The following is a 16,950-nucleotide window of genomic DNA, read 5'->3' on the forward strand; positions in this document are numbered from 1 at the left end:
CCTTTGAGGTTGTTCTCCATTGTCGATGCCCACATCATGTAGTTCTTTCCGTTGAGCTTGAAGGATAAGTCGATTTTGGATTCCATGATGTCACCAAAGAGTGTAAAGGAAAGAGACAATGTATGTGAAAAAGAATATCACGCTTCTGTTAAAATACAGTTTGTGTATGGATCTGGATCCAGATCCATACGCATGTTAAATGAAACACATGCTCAATATAACCTCATTAATGGCATTCTTGTAATATCTCTGATATTACAAGGATCATTGTATATCTGTTTGTTTTATAAAGTTTAGGGTTTTGGAGGTCGAGCGATCAAGTGCCCCCCCAGCCAATTGTGCATCTCCTCCCTCTCTCTCCCCTTTTCCTGTGCAAGCTGAACCACGTATACATCTATACGAAATTTGTCATGGTATCAAAGCTCGGGGTTGCGAAATCCTATTAGAGGCGTGTTCAGTGAGATCTGAAGAACTAGCGTGTTCAGCGAGATCTGAAGAAACAGTTTCCTTCTCCTTCTATGGTGGTGGCGCTACCTGTTTAACACGGTAAGAGAGCACATTTGATTCTAGATTATTCATCGAGGTGAGATAAAAGGCTTGGCTGCTTCTTTCTTCTACTCTCTCTTCTTCTGTCCTCTCTTTTGATATTTTGTTTTCTCTTCTTCCATCTTTCTTTCTCTCATTATCTCTCTTGATATTCTCTTCAAATTCTGAATATTGATTTTTGTTCTTAAAGGCCTCTCTTCTCGGTTTGGGTTTTCCTTTACCCTAAAATATATATATATATATCTTTGCCCTCATTTTGGGTTTTATTTTATCCTATATATCAATTTCTGCATCTTCTTTATTGCTGAATCGAGATTCACGTGAAACCCTTTTCTTTATTGCTGAATCGAGATTCACGTGAAACCCTAATTTCACATTTTTTTTTCTGTTGATTCTCGTTCATCGACGACTGTCAGTCATCGTTTCTTGATTCATCCATTCTTCACGTTTGTCACATTCCTCATTTATAAGTGTTCCCCTCTCTGATTGCAGCCTGTTTGCTTCTTTATTTATTGTAGTCACAATTTTTATTCAATCTCTTTGATTCCAGAAATTTTTCCTTTCATTTATTGCTATTTTAGTGTTCCCTGTGCAACACCTATAGGCAGATTATAACAGTTTACACTCTCAAACTTGTTTGTTTCTTTAAATTCGTTTTGTTTGCTTATTCATTGTCCCATTGATATGGATTACTCATCGCCATCTGGTCCCTCTGCAAATTTCTTGAGTCAGCTCGTTACAGAAAAACTTACTCATTCTAATTTTTTGACTTGGAAGAGGCAAATCCTTCCTTTTATACGGAGTCAGGATCTTGATGAACATCTGGATGGTTTGGTTCCTATACCACCACGGCTTATTTTGCAAGAAACCAAGGATGAGAAGGGTGACACAATTACCATTTCTATTAAGAATCCAGAGTATACAGCTTGGAGGAAGCGGGATCAGTCTTTGGTTGCTTATATTACGTCAACACTCTCTCAAGAAGTGTTGGTTACTCTTTCTGCGGCGGATTTGTGGAGTAAGTTGTCTCAGACATACTCTCAGATATCAGAAGCCCGAGTTATGTACTTAAAAAATGAATTTCAAAGTTTAAAGAAAGGCTCCATGACATTCATGGAATACATAGGCCGCTTGAAGAGTATTACTGATCAATTGGCGGTTATTGGAAGTGCTATTGCAGATAAAGATAAAGTTCAACAACTTCTCAATGGATTGGGTCCTGATTTTGACATGTTTACCACAGCTTTATCATGCCTTCCTCACTTGCCCACTTTTGACGACCTTCAAGTGAAACTTCTCCAGCATGAGATGATTATCAAACAAAGGGCAGAAGGAAATGAATCAGCTCGTCCTCATTCAGTTTTGGCCATGGACACTTCTGTAGGTTTTGGACGAGGGAATGGAGGGCATCAAGGAGGCAAAGGCCACGGACGTTTTGGGCAGAGAGGACATGGTATCTTGCCTACACCTAATATTTCAGGGGTTTTTAATACAGGGAATCAGAGGAGAGTGCCCACTTGTTTCTTATGTAACAAAAGAGGACATGTGAAAAACTTCATGCTTGTGTTTTAAGAAATATATCCAAGTATAACGAGAATAGGAATCAATAAAGACAACATAGTAACGACTGCCAGAAAGAGAAGGAATAGGTGCGGGTCCCCAAACATCGGAACAAATAATCTCCTTGTTCATTTTGCTTGATCGTCATCTGTGACAATGCTGATAACAAAAGTTGTTGCACATCTGTGGATGGCACTTTTGTGTCCACAGTAGTAGCTGATTTATTCTCAATTTTGTTTATTTTTCCTCTATTCTGTAGGTTGAACCAACAATCAGCTTTCACATGGTATGTTGATTCAGGTGCCGCCACACATGTTACGGGTAATGCGGGTAAGTTATCTCGCTTATTGCCTTATTTTGAAAAAGGTAGTATAGTTACGGGAGATGGAACTTATCACTCCATTAGTCATACTGGCAATGCACATATCCCTATGTCAAAGTCCTCACTTCACTTGTCCAATGTCCTTCTTGCTCCTAATATTAAAAAGAACATTGTTTATGTAGCTAAACTTGTTGACGATATGAATTCTTCTGTCGAATTTACTCTCTCTTCTGTTTATGTTAAGGATCTACGAACGAAGGAGACGTTCGCTAAGGGGGAGCGACAAGGAAACATGTACGTCTTCAAGGAGATTCCTTTAGTGTCTTCGCCTTCAGTCTCAGTCCTCCAGTTGAAGTCGTCCAAGCATTCTTCAGTGTCTTCGCCTTCAGAGTCTTTGTTTTTCCCTTCATTGGAAGTTTTTAATTCATCTCATTGTAATAAGCCAGATATTTGGCATAGTCGTCTGGGACATTGTAGTCGGGGTTTCGTTGAAAATCTTGTATCTGATGGTCTCCTTCCAGAGTCTAGTTTATGTTCATTTTTTGATAATAATAATAAATGTTCTTCATGCGAACTCTGCAAAAACCATGTTCTTCCTTTTCATATTATAAATAAAAGAGCTTCAAAGCCATTTGAGATTATTTGTTCCGATGTTTGGGGACCCGCACCTATTCCTTATCTTTCTGGCAGTCGTTACTATGTTGTCTTTATTAATTCCTATTCTCGTTATACTTGGATATATTTCTTAAAACACAAGCATGAAGTTTTTCAAATATTTCGGGAATTCCATTCGATGGTCAAAACAAAGTTTGCTTGTGATATTGTGCATTTACAATGTGATGGTGGAGGAGAGTATTCATCGAACAAGTTTATTGCCTTTCTTCGGGATAAAGGAATAAGTCGACAGGTTTCTTGCCCTCATACTCCTCAACAAAATGGGGTTGCGGAGAGAAAACACAGGCATATTGTCGAGAGCGCGATGAGCATGTTATATGATAGCAATGTGCCCGTTAGTCTCTGGACAGAAGTTTTTCACACATCTGTTCATATCATAAATCGTCTTCCTATGGCACTTTTGGATCGGAAATCTCCCTATTATACTTTATTTGGGCAACATCCCCCTTACGATGAGCTGTGTGTTTTTTTTTGTGTATGTTATGTACATATTGATTCATCTCTGCGAAATAAGTTTCAGGATAAGGCTGTCAAGTGCAGATTTGTTGGGTATGCAGATGAATACAAAGGTTATTGATGCTATGACCCTACTACAAAACGTATTAGGACCTCCAGAAATGTTGTTTTTAACGAACGAAATTTTCAGGTCAATGACTCTGCAGCGTTGCCATCTCGAGAATTAGAAGTATAAGATCCATGGATGAGCGCAGATCTTTTTGCTAATACAGGAGAAACATGTCAAACAAATTGTCCTTCCTTCGGCTTGAGTAGGGAGTTGAATGACTCACAGATGCATGTTGAATTATCTCCAGTTGAGCCACCCCCAGTAGAATGCTTCTCTGGACAGATATACACTAGACGGAACAAAAATACAAAGCCGAGGAATGTGGAAAGCATCGCCAATGATTCGGCTCAAAGGTCGTCATGCATTAAGCATCCTATTCAACGATGGGTGAGTTATGAGACATTCTCCCTTGATTTCCAGTTGTTTATGTCTCAGCTTACAAAACAGGATGAACCCACTTGTTTTAATCAAGCTCTTCAATCCCGTCATTGGACTGAAGCTATGAATGAAGAAATGGAAGCTCTTCATGAATGCCAGACTTGGGAAATAGTCCCTCGGCCAGAAGGAAAGAATGTAGTTGGCTCAAAATGGGTTTATAAAATAAAGTATAAGCCTGAAGAAAGTATTGACAGATATAAGGCGCGACTTGTTGCTCGAGGATTCACATAATAATATGGTGAAGACTACGATGAAACTTTTAGTCCGGTAGTCAAAATGGGTACTATTCGTGTCATCATATCCCTAGCAGTCGATCGAGGTTGGAGCCTTAGCCAGATGGATGTTAAAAATGCATTTTTGCATGGAACTTTAAAGGAAGAAGTGTATATGGAGCAACCTCCTGGTTATGCCGAGAAGGATCCTACTGCCTGGGTGTGCAAACTAAGGAAATCTCTGTATGGGTTGAAACAGGTGTCCCGTTCCTGGTTTAAAAGTTTCTCAATGCAAATTCAGAGTTATGGTTTTAGAAGATGCTCTCTGGATCACTCACTCTTTATTTACCAAAAGGCAGACATTGTTATACTTCTTCTTATATATGTTGATGACATTGTGATCATTGGGAGCTCAGATAATCATGTGCAAGACGTGAAGCAGTTTTTAATGAAAACTTTCAAGATGATAGATTTAGGGGAGTTGCGGTATTTTCTTGGTGTGGAAGTTGACAGACAAGACACATTAACACTCATGCAACAAAAATACACTCTTGACCTTCTGGAAAGAGCCGGGATGACGAATTGCAAACTAGTCAGCACTCCTAGTGTATTATATCAAAGGCTGAGCTCTGAAGATGGTCATCTTTGTGTCAACCCTACAACGTATAGAAGTCACGTGAGGATGTTACAGTACTTGACCTTTACCAGACCTGATATAGTTTATGTTGTCAATCAGGTATCCCAGTTTATGCATGCTCCAACGGAGGGTCATATGGAAGTTGTGAAGCGCATTCTACGCTATTTAAAAGGAACTATAGGAGACGGACTTGTTTATCGCAAGAACGATAATCTGCATAGAGGACATGAACTCATCACTTATACAGACGCAGATTGGGCAGGGGATCCAGATGAGAGACGATCTGTCTCTGGATATGGTGTATATATTGGACACAATTTAGTGTCCTGGAGCAGCAGAAAACAAAAGGCAGTGGCATGATAGAGTACATAGGCTGAATACAGATCGATGGTTGCAGGCACGGCAGAAGCCACATGGATTAGACACTTATTGAGTGATCTTGAGGAGACAATTATTCGATCATTTCTTTTATGTGACAATCAAAGCGCAATAAACATTGCATGTAATCCTATCCAGCATAGCAGAACGAAGCACATTGAGATTGATCAACATTTTATACGGCAGAAAGTCGAGATGAAGGAGATAGAACTACGGCATGTTCGAACAGAAGATCAAGTGGCAGACCTGTTTACCAAGGGGTTAACAGGATATCAATTTTGGCTATTGAAGAGCAAGTTATACATGCTCCAAAATCACGTACAACTTGAGGGAGGGTGTTAAAATACAGTTTGCGTATGGATCTGGATCCAGATCCATACGCATGTTAAATAAAACACATGCTCAATATAACCTCATTAATGGCATTCTTGTAATATCTCTGATATTACAAGGATCATTGTATATCTGTTTGTTTTATAAAGTTTAGGGTTTTGGAGGTCGAGCGATCAAGTGTCGCCCCAGCCAATTGTGCATCTCCTCCCTCTCTCCCCTTTTCCTGTGCAAGCTGAACCACGCATACATCCATACGAAATTTGTCAGCTTCTTCCTCTAAGAACTGAATGGCTTTGATACTATATAATGAAGTATGCGAAAAATAAATAATGCTAAAAAGCATTCACAATGACCAACAACGGTCTAATACACAAGAGAGATAATAACCAAGTCCATTATGGGACAACATAAACAAGCCTTGAGAAAGGCACAAACTTAAAATAAATACTCTTTATTGAAAGAGAGAGCTCTCAAGAATAATAGATACAACGGGGTTCACCCCTATTTATACAAAAGGAAAAGCCTCAAAAGAGGAGCAAAAAAGGGGGCTCCCATAGTGTCGTTGGGAGCCCCCAACAGTCACATTTGTGACCATTGGGGGCCCGAACAACTCTATGGTGGGGCCCCTTTATGGCACGTGTAGAATAAAAATAAAGAAGAAAAAGAAAAATAATGAAAAACCTAATCTAATAAATTAGTTGTTTATTAAACAACTATATGAAAAGACATAAATACCCCTATCGGGTATTGTACACACACACACACACACACACACACATATATATATATATATATATGGATACATATTTTAAAAAGAGTTACCTATATCTTGTGAGCAGTGTTCTTAAAAGCGCGCCTCAAGGTGCAAAAAGCGCACCTTGCCTCGAGGCGAGGCCCTTTTCGCCTTGAGGCGCACGTAAAAAGCGCAACAGCCTCAAGGCGTACGCCTCATGCGCCTTGAGGTGTACGCCTTGAGGCGAGGCGCGCCTCAAAGTGAGGCGCGCATTAAACATCGGATGGCCCGGACCCGAGTTCGACCCGGATCCGGGCCCGTATTCTCGAAAGATCGAGAACCTGTGTCTTTAAAAAAGACACAGGCGCTTCGGGGCGAGGGAAATCCCTCGCCCCTTCTCTCTCCACTCCGTCCCCTTTCGTCCACCGCCACTACTCGCCGCCGGCCACCACTCGCCGTCGGCCACCACTCGCCGATCACCGCCTCTGCTGAGAAGGGATCACTCGCAGTGCGACCACTCGCCGCCGCCACTGTTGTCGCCGGCCACCACCCGCCGCCGACCACCACCCGTCGCCGATCATCGTTTTCCTTCAGGTATGGCTTTTTCGTTTTTTTTTTATTAACCAGGGGCGTAGCTAGGGGGGGCAGGACTGGGTTGTAGCCCAGTCCTGCCTCCCGAAACAGTTAAAAAAAATTTTTTTTTTAAAAGCCCAGTCTTACCCCAACCCTGATTCCATATGAAATAGATTTTTATCCATTTTTGTAGCTCAGCCCAGTCCTAGCCCAGCTCTGACTGCAGCAAATAGTTTGATTTGTCCATATGAAATAGATTTTTATTAATAATTGTAGCCATTTTTTGTCCATATGACTGTGGTCCCTTGTTTTCCTTTTTTGTCCATATAACTGTAGCGATGATGATTTCTTGGTGTGCAATCAAATATGCGATGTCCTGAATTGTTTAAGCATGCATTGATTTGGTATTTCGTCAATAATGCTTGCTTACTTGAGGCATATGAGAGAGAGAGAGAGAGCCTGGACATCTTGTGCAGAATACAGTCCAGAAATTAATTCCTTGCTGCTAAATTTGCATATTTTATTATTCTTTTGGAAAGCATCATTTGCTTTTCATGGTGGCGAATATCAATCTGCTTTGAAAAGAAAGGAACTGAAAAGGCTCTTATGGAACTTGTATCCCTTGTCATGTTGGTGGTCACTTCATCGCAACTTCTCTTGAAGATAAAAGTTGGACATAAAGGAGCAGTTGTATGGTTATTTCAATCAGTTTCTGATGTATAGGAGCCCACCCGACCTACATTTTGGAAATAAATTTGTTGAATGAAACAATAAAAAGCAACTTTTTCTTCAAACTGACTATTTAAGGATCTCTCAATATGCTATTAGGTCTATCTAGATGTTGATCCATAGGATATTTTACACTATAACCCATTTTAATTGAATTAATTTGTGATTTTTATTGGCTCACATCTTTGAGTATGAAAACAGTCTCAGTTTTGAGTGCTTTTACAATAGGATAATGAAGCAAACTAAAACATATTGTGGGGTTGTAGGTTTCTTTTCACTACTGTGTAAACTGAGATAGAACACACAATTGAAATATTCAAACATAATGGTGACCTCTGTTTAGCATATTCAAACATAATGGTGATCAAGTTGTTGCATTAATGCTACTTTTACATGTTAATCTGATATTTTTTTCGTATTTATTTGAGATTTTTTATTTCGTGTTAGTTGGCGCTTCATCAATAAAGCATTTCTTATTTATTTATAATTTTAGATCATTTTTATAGTTTTTTTTAAGTTTAAAAAAAAAAATTTGAGGCTTACGCTTTGCGCCTCGAGGCTTACGCTTTGCGCCTCGAGGCTTACGCCTCGCCTCAGATTTTGGTGGAGCGCCTCGCTACGCCTCAACGCTTTTAACAACACTGCTTGTGAGTAACAATCTTTTTCTCTAAGGACAAATTCAGCTAAAATGGCACTTAGCTCAGGACAACACAGTGTTACGACAATGAAGCCATACATGATACTTCAAGTACAAGGTTTTGATGATGAGCAAGTGGAATCAACTGCATTTCAGCTAAGGCTATGAAGAAATTGAAAAATTCAGTGAAGAATCTTTGAAGACAAGTGTGCAAATGTTTAATTCATTAAAAGTCTTAGATTCTTGTAAGAGCCTTACTTAGAGTGCATATTTAGGTTGCATTTCACCTTAAAAGTCTTTAGAAAAACTTTTCTAAAAAGAACCCTCATGAAAATCTTTTTAGAAAACTCTTTTCTTAAATTTTCATGTTTATTAGTCGACCAATAGACTTACCAGTCGACTAATCCTTTCGCGCCATATTTTCTAAAAAGTCATTTTTGTCAAATTAGTCGACCGAAGGTTTTATCAGTCGACTGGACAGAATGTCTGTTTTCTGGAAAATTAGCAGCAGTCGACTAATGGTTTTATCAGTCGACTGAACAGAACATGTGTTTTCTGAAAATTTAGCAGCAGTCGACTAATGCTTTTTATCAGTCGACCGAACAGAATGTTTGTTTTTCAGAAGATTTTAGCAGCAGTCGACTAAAAGGTTTTTCAGTCTACTGATGATATTATCAGTCGACTAACTTTTCTCAAGTCGACTAAGTTTCAAAAGTTTAGATTTTCAAACGGCTCGATTAACAGATCAGTCGACCGACGATAACTGTCAGTCTACTAATAACTAACTATTAGTCGACTAACTGATGTTTCAGTCGACTAATTTTGCCGTTTTCCTGAAACTTCAAAAAGGCGTGTCTTTTCATTTTTCAAACGTTTTGATCGTTCGAAATGGACAGTTTTGATACCCTTTCATACTCTCAACGTATGTTAAACTTTATCTATAAATATGAGTGCATTTTACACTCATTAAAACAAGAATTCAATCGATTTGAATCATTTACTTATTGCTTTTCACTCCTATTCATTCAAGTATTTGTTTTTTCACTCACGTGATATTTTCACTTTAGTTTTTCACTCAAATCACTTTGAGAGATAGTGAATTCGTGAGTAAGAGTATTTCAACAACCTCAAAAGCCAATTGCATCTCATTTGCATTCAAAAGGAAGGCTCATAGGTTGTTTTGTAAGTTGTTACTTATTTTCTGTAAAAAGAAGGACTCCTTGGTGTAAAGGAGTTGTTTGGTTTCAGTAGGGTTGTTACTGAAAGTGGGACCAGTTATGGTCTGTGTGATCTTGTAGTTTACAAGGTTGATAGTGGAAATCTCAAGCGGGTTTTGCTTGGGGACTGGATGTAGGTCGGGTTAGACCGAACCAGGATAAAATCTTCTGTTTTTTGTGTGTTTGCTTTGAGATTTGCAAAACCATTAAATATTCCGCAGACAATTTTTTAAAAGCACTATTCACCCCCCCTCTAGTGCTCGTTGCCTAGATCCTAGTGCACTTTCACACAGTACTGAAATGCAATTCACCATAAAATACATCTACAAATTGAAAAAGAATCAGGTCAATGGGTCCAACCATAGTGACAAATATCGCAAGATTTGTGAAAATCTCAAGATAACATCGCGAGAAATTTCCTAAAAGTTTAAAGTCGCAATTTCTCGTGAGATTTTCAAAATATCCTGAGATTTATGAAAAAAACATAAATACCGCAATTTAAACGTGATATTTACATTTTAAACGGCTATTTATCACGAAAAAATCATATATTTTTATTTTTAAATATTTTTTATTACTATTTTCTTATAAAAATAATTTTTAAAATTTTAAATTTATTTTTTTATTGGCAAGATTTTGCCAAAAAATGTGAGATTTATGGAATTTTTTCAATTTCTCGCGAGTTTTTGGAAAACGAGAAATTGCTGATAAAAACGTTTGTCACTATGGGTCCAACAAGCCCAAGCACCCAAATCTGAAGTAGTCTAACTACACCATGAACACGGACCACCCTAGATCTAAGCCCATATGAACTTCACCATGAGCAAGGTCTAGACCTTGCCTTATTTAAGTCGGGCCTAAACAGTCCAACTTGGGCAGAGACTTATTACCTATGTCACATAAGTACAGGTGCAGTTACATGGTACGACGGGGATATGACATGGAAATTTATAAAAAGATGGATATATATATATATACGAGTTAGGTTTGAGACTAGGTTGACCTGTACCCAGGAGTACCCAATACCAGTACGGTTACGATATCAGTACAAGGCCCTAGTGGAAGTACCCATGTTACACAACTTGTGGCTTAACACCCATTATTATATAAAGTTTGCATCTTCCAGCCATAACTAAATGAAAAGGAGGCTCACTAATAAAACAGGACTTCTAAATGGAGAAAACATTATAGCTTGAAATGGACCAATACCTTCTTAAGATAACTGGCAGTCAGAATACCAAGTGTAATGCCATATCACCATCAATTAAAAGTGATCTATTTTTCAGAGACAAATTTCCAAGTTCATTTTAGGGTGGGCAACAGGCCGGCCCAGCCCGCTAATGAACCGGGCTGGGCCAGGTCAAGCCTGGCCAATCAATTGACGGGCCAGACTGTTGCTGAATCTCCAACTCGCGACCTGCCCGTTAGGCCATGGGGCTAATTGGGCCAGGCTAGCCCTTGGATACATACAAATATATATTATATATAGCTATATATTAGAAATATAATTATATAAATATAAATATATATTATAAAAGTAATATATATATATGTATATATAGATTCACACACACATATATTCGGGCTGGGTCGGGTTGGCCCGCTTCAGGCCAAGCCGGGCCAAAGCCCGGTTCAGGACGTGGTTGGCTCCAGTGTTGTTAAAAACTCACTTCGAGGCGTAAAAAGCGTGCCTTGAAGCGAGGCGCATCCTCATATGCCTCGATGTGCACCTACAAAGCGGAAGAGGTTATGAGGCGTGTGCCTCGAGGCATGCCTCACACATGAGGTGCACGCCTCATATTTAAGATGGTCAAATGGGATCAAAGGCCCCATTTGACCTGTTTTAACTTTTATGTCATTAAAGAAAAAAAAAAAGAAACATTATAAGTTAAAACCCGTGAAAGGGAGAAGGGGTTTAGGGCAACATCAAACCCTTCTCCCCTTCTCCACCTCCCTTCTACCAGCGAGGATTTTCCGGCAAAGGTTTTTTGGCGACCGATGGTACTCTCTCCACCTTCTTGTCTTTCATGTTTTCCCTTTTTCTTTCAGTTTTTTCCTTCTTCTTTAGTGCCCTCTATTCTTCTTCTTTTCTTTATTCCATTGTTCTTTTTTTCCCCATCTCCTTCTTTCTTTCTTCTTCTTTTTCTTTTTTTTCCCCTTTCTTCTTCTTGTTTCTTTTCTTTTCATTTTTAATCTTTCATTCTTCTTTTTCTTCTTCTATGTTCTTTTTTTCTATATATTTCTTTTTTTTCTTGTTCTTTGTTCCTTCTTTTTCAGTTTTCTTCTTCTTATGCTTTCAGTTTTTTCCTTCTTCTTTTGTGCCCTCTGTTCTTCTTTTCTTTATTTCATTCTTATTTTTTTTCTTTTGTTTTTTTTTATCTTTCTTTCTTCTTCTTCTTTTCTTTTTTTCTCCGTTCTTTTTCTTTTTCTTTTCTTTTCTTTTCTTTTCTTTTCTTTTCTTTTTTAATCTTTCTTTCTTTCTTTCTTTCTTTCTTCCTGTCATCTATCTTTCTTCTTTCTTTTTTTTCTTCTTCTTTGTTCTTGTCATCTATCTTTCTTCTTCTATTTTTTTTGTCGCCGTGTTTGATAAATGCCATGCATATCAGTGTATGTGTGCCTTATGATGTGTGTGTAGGTGAACATGTGGTGTGTGTGTGTGTGTGTGTGTGTGTGTGTGTGTGTGTGTGTGCGCGCTCTGTTTGTATGCATTGTTTATGGCACATTGATGTTGGATTTTATAGATGGGCAAACACTCCCCGGACAATATGCATGATTTAATATGATTTCATCTGAATCATGATGTGCTTCCCAGATACAGTTTACATATTGCAGTAGTTTGCTTCTTCAATTTGTGTAAAGAAAAGTCAACTATGATTTAGTGTGTACTCTTCACTTTATGCAATGATTCATTAATAGTACATAAATGATGTATCTTTATTTTATTTTTTTTATTTGGTTGATTTTTTAATATTTTTTGTCAAGCTTACGCTTTACACCTCACTTCATGAGCGGGTCTTACGTCTTGCTACGCCTCAACGCTATTCACAACATTGGTTAGGTCTAAAATGAAGGCCTGGGCTAAGCCCATCGCGGGCCTACTAGGCTGGTGCCCAGCTCTAGTTCATTTCCCTGTTTGTGTGATACGCACCACTTAAAAGTACATACAGCTTATCATTCATTCAACATGAAGAGAGACAAGCTCACCACTATCCAGAAAAAATATTTCGGACTAGCATAAGAACACAGACGCCAGGTGTAGAGAAGAGCATCAGCAACAGCCATCGAGTCCTCTTGTACAAGTTCACTCAACTCCGAACAAAATCTTGGTATATCACTTGCAAGCCTCTGTTCTGGATTACTTATTCGACCATCTACATGTGACATCTTGTAATATGTCATATTCTGCAACCGAGGAATACACACATTGGATCACTCATTCAATGAATGAAATAAAATAAATCTCATCTATTATACTCATTATGGTGCAATGTAAAATACAGATTGAATGTCAAAAGTAATTGTGAACAGAAAGACAAGGCCTAAAAATAAACAACCATCCCAGAAAAAATTACTCATTTTTAGGATTCTAACTGAATAAAAACAAATTCCATAAAGATGAAATATTACAAAATGGAACAATCAAGAAAAATATGACGAAAACCAAGAATTCCATATTTGTTTCAGATGCTACATGCTGTCATGAAGTCATGTACCCATCAAAAGCAAAGCAGCTTTAGTAGTCGAAAAAGAAAACAGTAAGCACAAAGATTAGCCCCTTGTCTAGAAATTACTGTTAACTGGATGTGACAATCAACACACAATCGAATTTGAATTAGTTAAACATGAAAACAACGGATATGGAAGACCATAAAAAATGATCCATTAACCAACCACTATCATTTTGAATAGCCACAGGTGACATTTGCGGCGTCACAGCTTAATAAGAGCAAGACATCACATTTGAATCATTGTAAACAACGCAACAGTCAGAAATGTCTGACAATCTATAACATGATAACATAACAAATGGAGCTAAGAAGAAGCAGATCCACTAAGTACCACACACAGGGACATGGCTGCGCATAGACAAGAGTCCAGAACTATCTACAAACTACCAGTTTCCGACCATGGTAATGCTGGAGAACCGGTACCATCTTGAAGGGCGACGCTTACTCAATACCTGGCCTTGCCATGGCCGGCAACTAGCAGTAGCATGGTTTTTTGCACGGACACCCTCAATATTGAAGTTTGTCCATTTTAGATTCTGTTAACCAAACAAAAGCCTTCCCTTTGACTAACACCAGATTGGCCAGAAACCAGGAGGCTGGTCATGTCATCCCCAAACTGGCAGGAGACCAATACAGTGCCTACCAGCATTTCACCAGTCCAGTGCCAGATGGTACAACAAAATGAACTTGAGGGTAGAAGACATTGTTTCAATAAATAAACACAGCACAATTACCTCAAAGTAATCAGCATGAATAAGCTCAGTCAATATCTTTCTGAAGCGCAATCCTAACACCCCTGTTAGGTACTTGGAAGTTGAAAACAATGTAGACTGAAGAAAGCATAAAAGCAGGTTTTCAGCAATAAGACGAATAAAAGAAGGCAGACGTCCAAGAAAAGCAGCCCGAAACAGAAAGCCTTGAACTTTTGCCAACCTATTGCCCATAGCAGTTCTTAGTACCTGCATAAACAAAACAAGTTATGTAATATTTCTAGTCATATGAAGCAACATGCAATTACCACACTCCATCACAGCTGCACAAGTAGAATGGTGCCAAGCAGTGGACACTTCTCACAGCAGTCAATTAGTATTATTTAGCAAACAAAGACCAAAGCAACAGCATGGCCAGATCAGCATGGTTATGAGCTGGAACACGACTGTCATGCCTCCACAATGTCACAGTTGTTGGTTCAGTGCTTTGTTTCACACCTTGGGTGTGCCTCAAAGGGCGTGGATTGCTATAATCGAAGACTATGCAGCAGGGTTGGGATTGTAATAAGTATTAGGCTCGAGATTGTCGGGACATGGATTGGTATCATTACACATCTAGCACTAGGGAATGGGTCAGGCTTGGAATTAATGTATATGGGTCATGAGTCCAAGTCGGTAGACAGATCAATAAAGTGAAATTTGAATCCATATTGTATTTAAGGTCAATAAATAAGGGAGTTCTTCCTTGTAATAGGGTGTGATTCAAAAATGTTAATGGAAGCTCCCCTTATAAAGGTGATATGGAGGCCTCTCTCTCTGTGTGTTACAAATCCAATTCATAGCTCTAACCAACTAAAAAGTTAAAAGTATAATGGCAAAACAAAGTTTGAAGACCAAGCAAAGTATAATGGTAAACAAAGTTTGAAGACCAAGCAACTTAATACTGTTTTTATTTTTAAGATAATAGAGTAGTGTGTGTTCTTCCACTTTTTATTTCACAAAAGCGAAACAGAAAAACATATTACAAATATCAGTTGTCCATCAATGAATATCCAGATGACACTATCTATGTAGCAGAAAAAGAACACAATAAAACACCAAAGATAATTAGGCCATCACAATATATAATGGAAACAAATCTAGCTACAAATATCAAGAATCTTACCGCTATAGCAACCAGAGATAGAAGGTTTTGCATTCCTTTTTCACCAATACGTGAGAGTAGGATCCTGGCCAGGATCTGTAAGGATTTTAATCCACTTTTCTTTTGTATTTTCCCTCGATTGACAAGACCATTTGTACCCATATTATTAGATTGTCCAGCATTAGCATCAAGTTCTGTCTTTCTTCTGAAACAATCTTGTGAATGTCCTCTACATCTCCGGGAATGAAGATATACAGCAGCACCACCAGTAACAAAGACAGCTGTGGCTACTGCAAGAGCTCTCCTGTTGGAACATATCAAAACACAAAAATGAAAAACATATTATACACAATATAGAAACACAGATTCACACGTATGTACATGCTAGCTTCCCTGAATCAAAGGAATTGCAGATGAACAGTTCTCATCGCACCCATACATTACACAAGTTCCATTATCAAACACCATCTGCAGTTCCTGGCAAAATTCTCACATCGCAAGCATACATGATAAATAGAAAATAACCAAAAAGGAATGATCTTCCCTCATTAAAATTCTTGTTTAGTCTCATGCACTTTAACATAACCTCGGACATGTGCTTTCTAGTTCCACTTAACTGAAGTCTTAGGAGGACTTTACATGCTAAGTAGTTTATTCCCCCTTAAGATCATAAAGAAATTCACCTTTCCAACTGATTGAACTTAAAGCAAACACAGAACTTTCTCACTTGACAAAGTAGCTGAGATATGTTTCCTACAGGGGATGGATGGGAAATTTTTTCACAAGTCACTTACTATGAAAATTTTGGACATTTCCCAAGGAAGAATAGAACACGCAGGTAAACATTATGAAACAACTTACACCACCTAAGAAGAAATGGCCTAAATTTCCAAGTAAATAAATGGTTCATAGGATTGCAAATGTGCTCTTGATTTCACATTCCATTTATCTTATCTTCTATCTCCTGTGCAGAAATCTGGGGGTCGCCTGTAACCCCAAAACCCGCCCTACTGATCGATTAACCCAAATCCCACCTTGACATGGTTATTCATGGTTTTACTTCTTTTTTCTGTGGGAGTGGGGGAAGGTAGGGCAGGGGACTAAAAAAAAGTGCATCATTGTTTTACAATTTCAAAAAATATTGTTATTATAATGTATCATGGACAACCATTTGGATCTTGTATCTCCTTTTCTCTCAATGATTGACAATTTCTTGTCCTTAACTTTTGGCATTTTTTTATTGATTGGACACAAGACAGGCTATATGGGTCATTCTCTTGCACTAGAAGAACAAAAAGGATTCAAACGGGAGGCCAGAAAATCACTTAACATGATTTTGGAAACATCCAACATGAAAAGGAAACTTTAGAAAAAAATCAAAATAATATAAACATTGACTACTTTTGGCAATTACCATAGAAGTCATTTGGATTTTATAAATTTCACAAAAGTTCAACCTAGCCAAAAACCAAAAAACTCCAACTCTTAGTTGTCAAAAGTGGCGACTAGGCTTATGAATCTAGGCAGTAGGGCCGCATTTACCTGCCTAGGCAGCATCTAGGTTGTTCCCACCTAGGCTTTAGGGACATGGTTGTCATTTTTTTATCTCTTTCTCTTTTTTTTCTTCTTCCGCTCACTCCAAATGCTTTCTGTTTTTTTTATCCCCTTTTCTTCTTCTTTTCCTTTTCTTTTTCACCTTATTTTCTTCTTTTTTTTCTTCTTCCTCTTTTCACCTCTCTACCTTCTTCTTCTTCTACTTCTTCTTTTCCCTTTTCCTTTTTTCATTTTTTCCTTTTTTTTCTTCTTTTTTCCT

General features: G+C 38.3%; 1 protein-coding gene across 2 annotated transcripts in view; it reads right to left on the reverse strand.

The window, feature by feature from the left end:
- LOC149832761 (ABC transporter D family member 1-like) overlaps positions 1–16,950 on the reverse strand; it is a 130,836-nt gene that overhangs the window by 100,546 nt on the left and 13,340 nt on the right. For both annotated transcript variants that reach the window (XM_090014697.1, XM_090014696.1), the window contains 3 exons: positions 15,159–15,441; positions 14,018–14,242; positions 12,760–12,957 (listed from right to left, as the gene is read on the reverse strand). In XM_090014697.1, the coding sequence (XP_089870823.1) occupies positions 12,760–12,957; positions 14,018–14,242; positions 15,159–15,441 (706 nt within the window). The remainder of the gene's footprint in view (positions 1–12,759; positions 12,958–14,017; positions 14,243–15,158; positions 15,442–16,950) is intronic.

The sequence above is a fragment of the Nuphar pumila genome, chromosome 7 (genome assembly GCF_984573655.1).
Source record: "Nuphar pumila chromosome 7, dmNupPumi1.hap1.1, whole genome shotgun sequence".
NCBI lineage: Eukaryota > Viridiplantae > Streptophyta > Magnoliopsida > Nymphaeales > Nymphaeaceae > Nuphar > Nuphar pumila.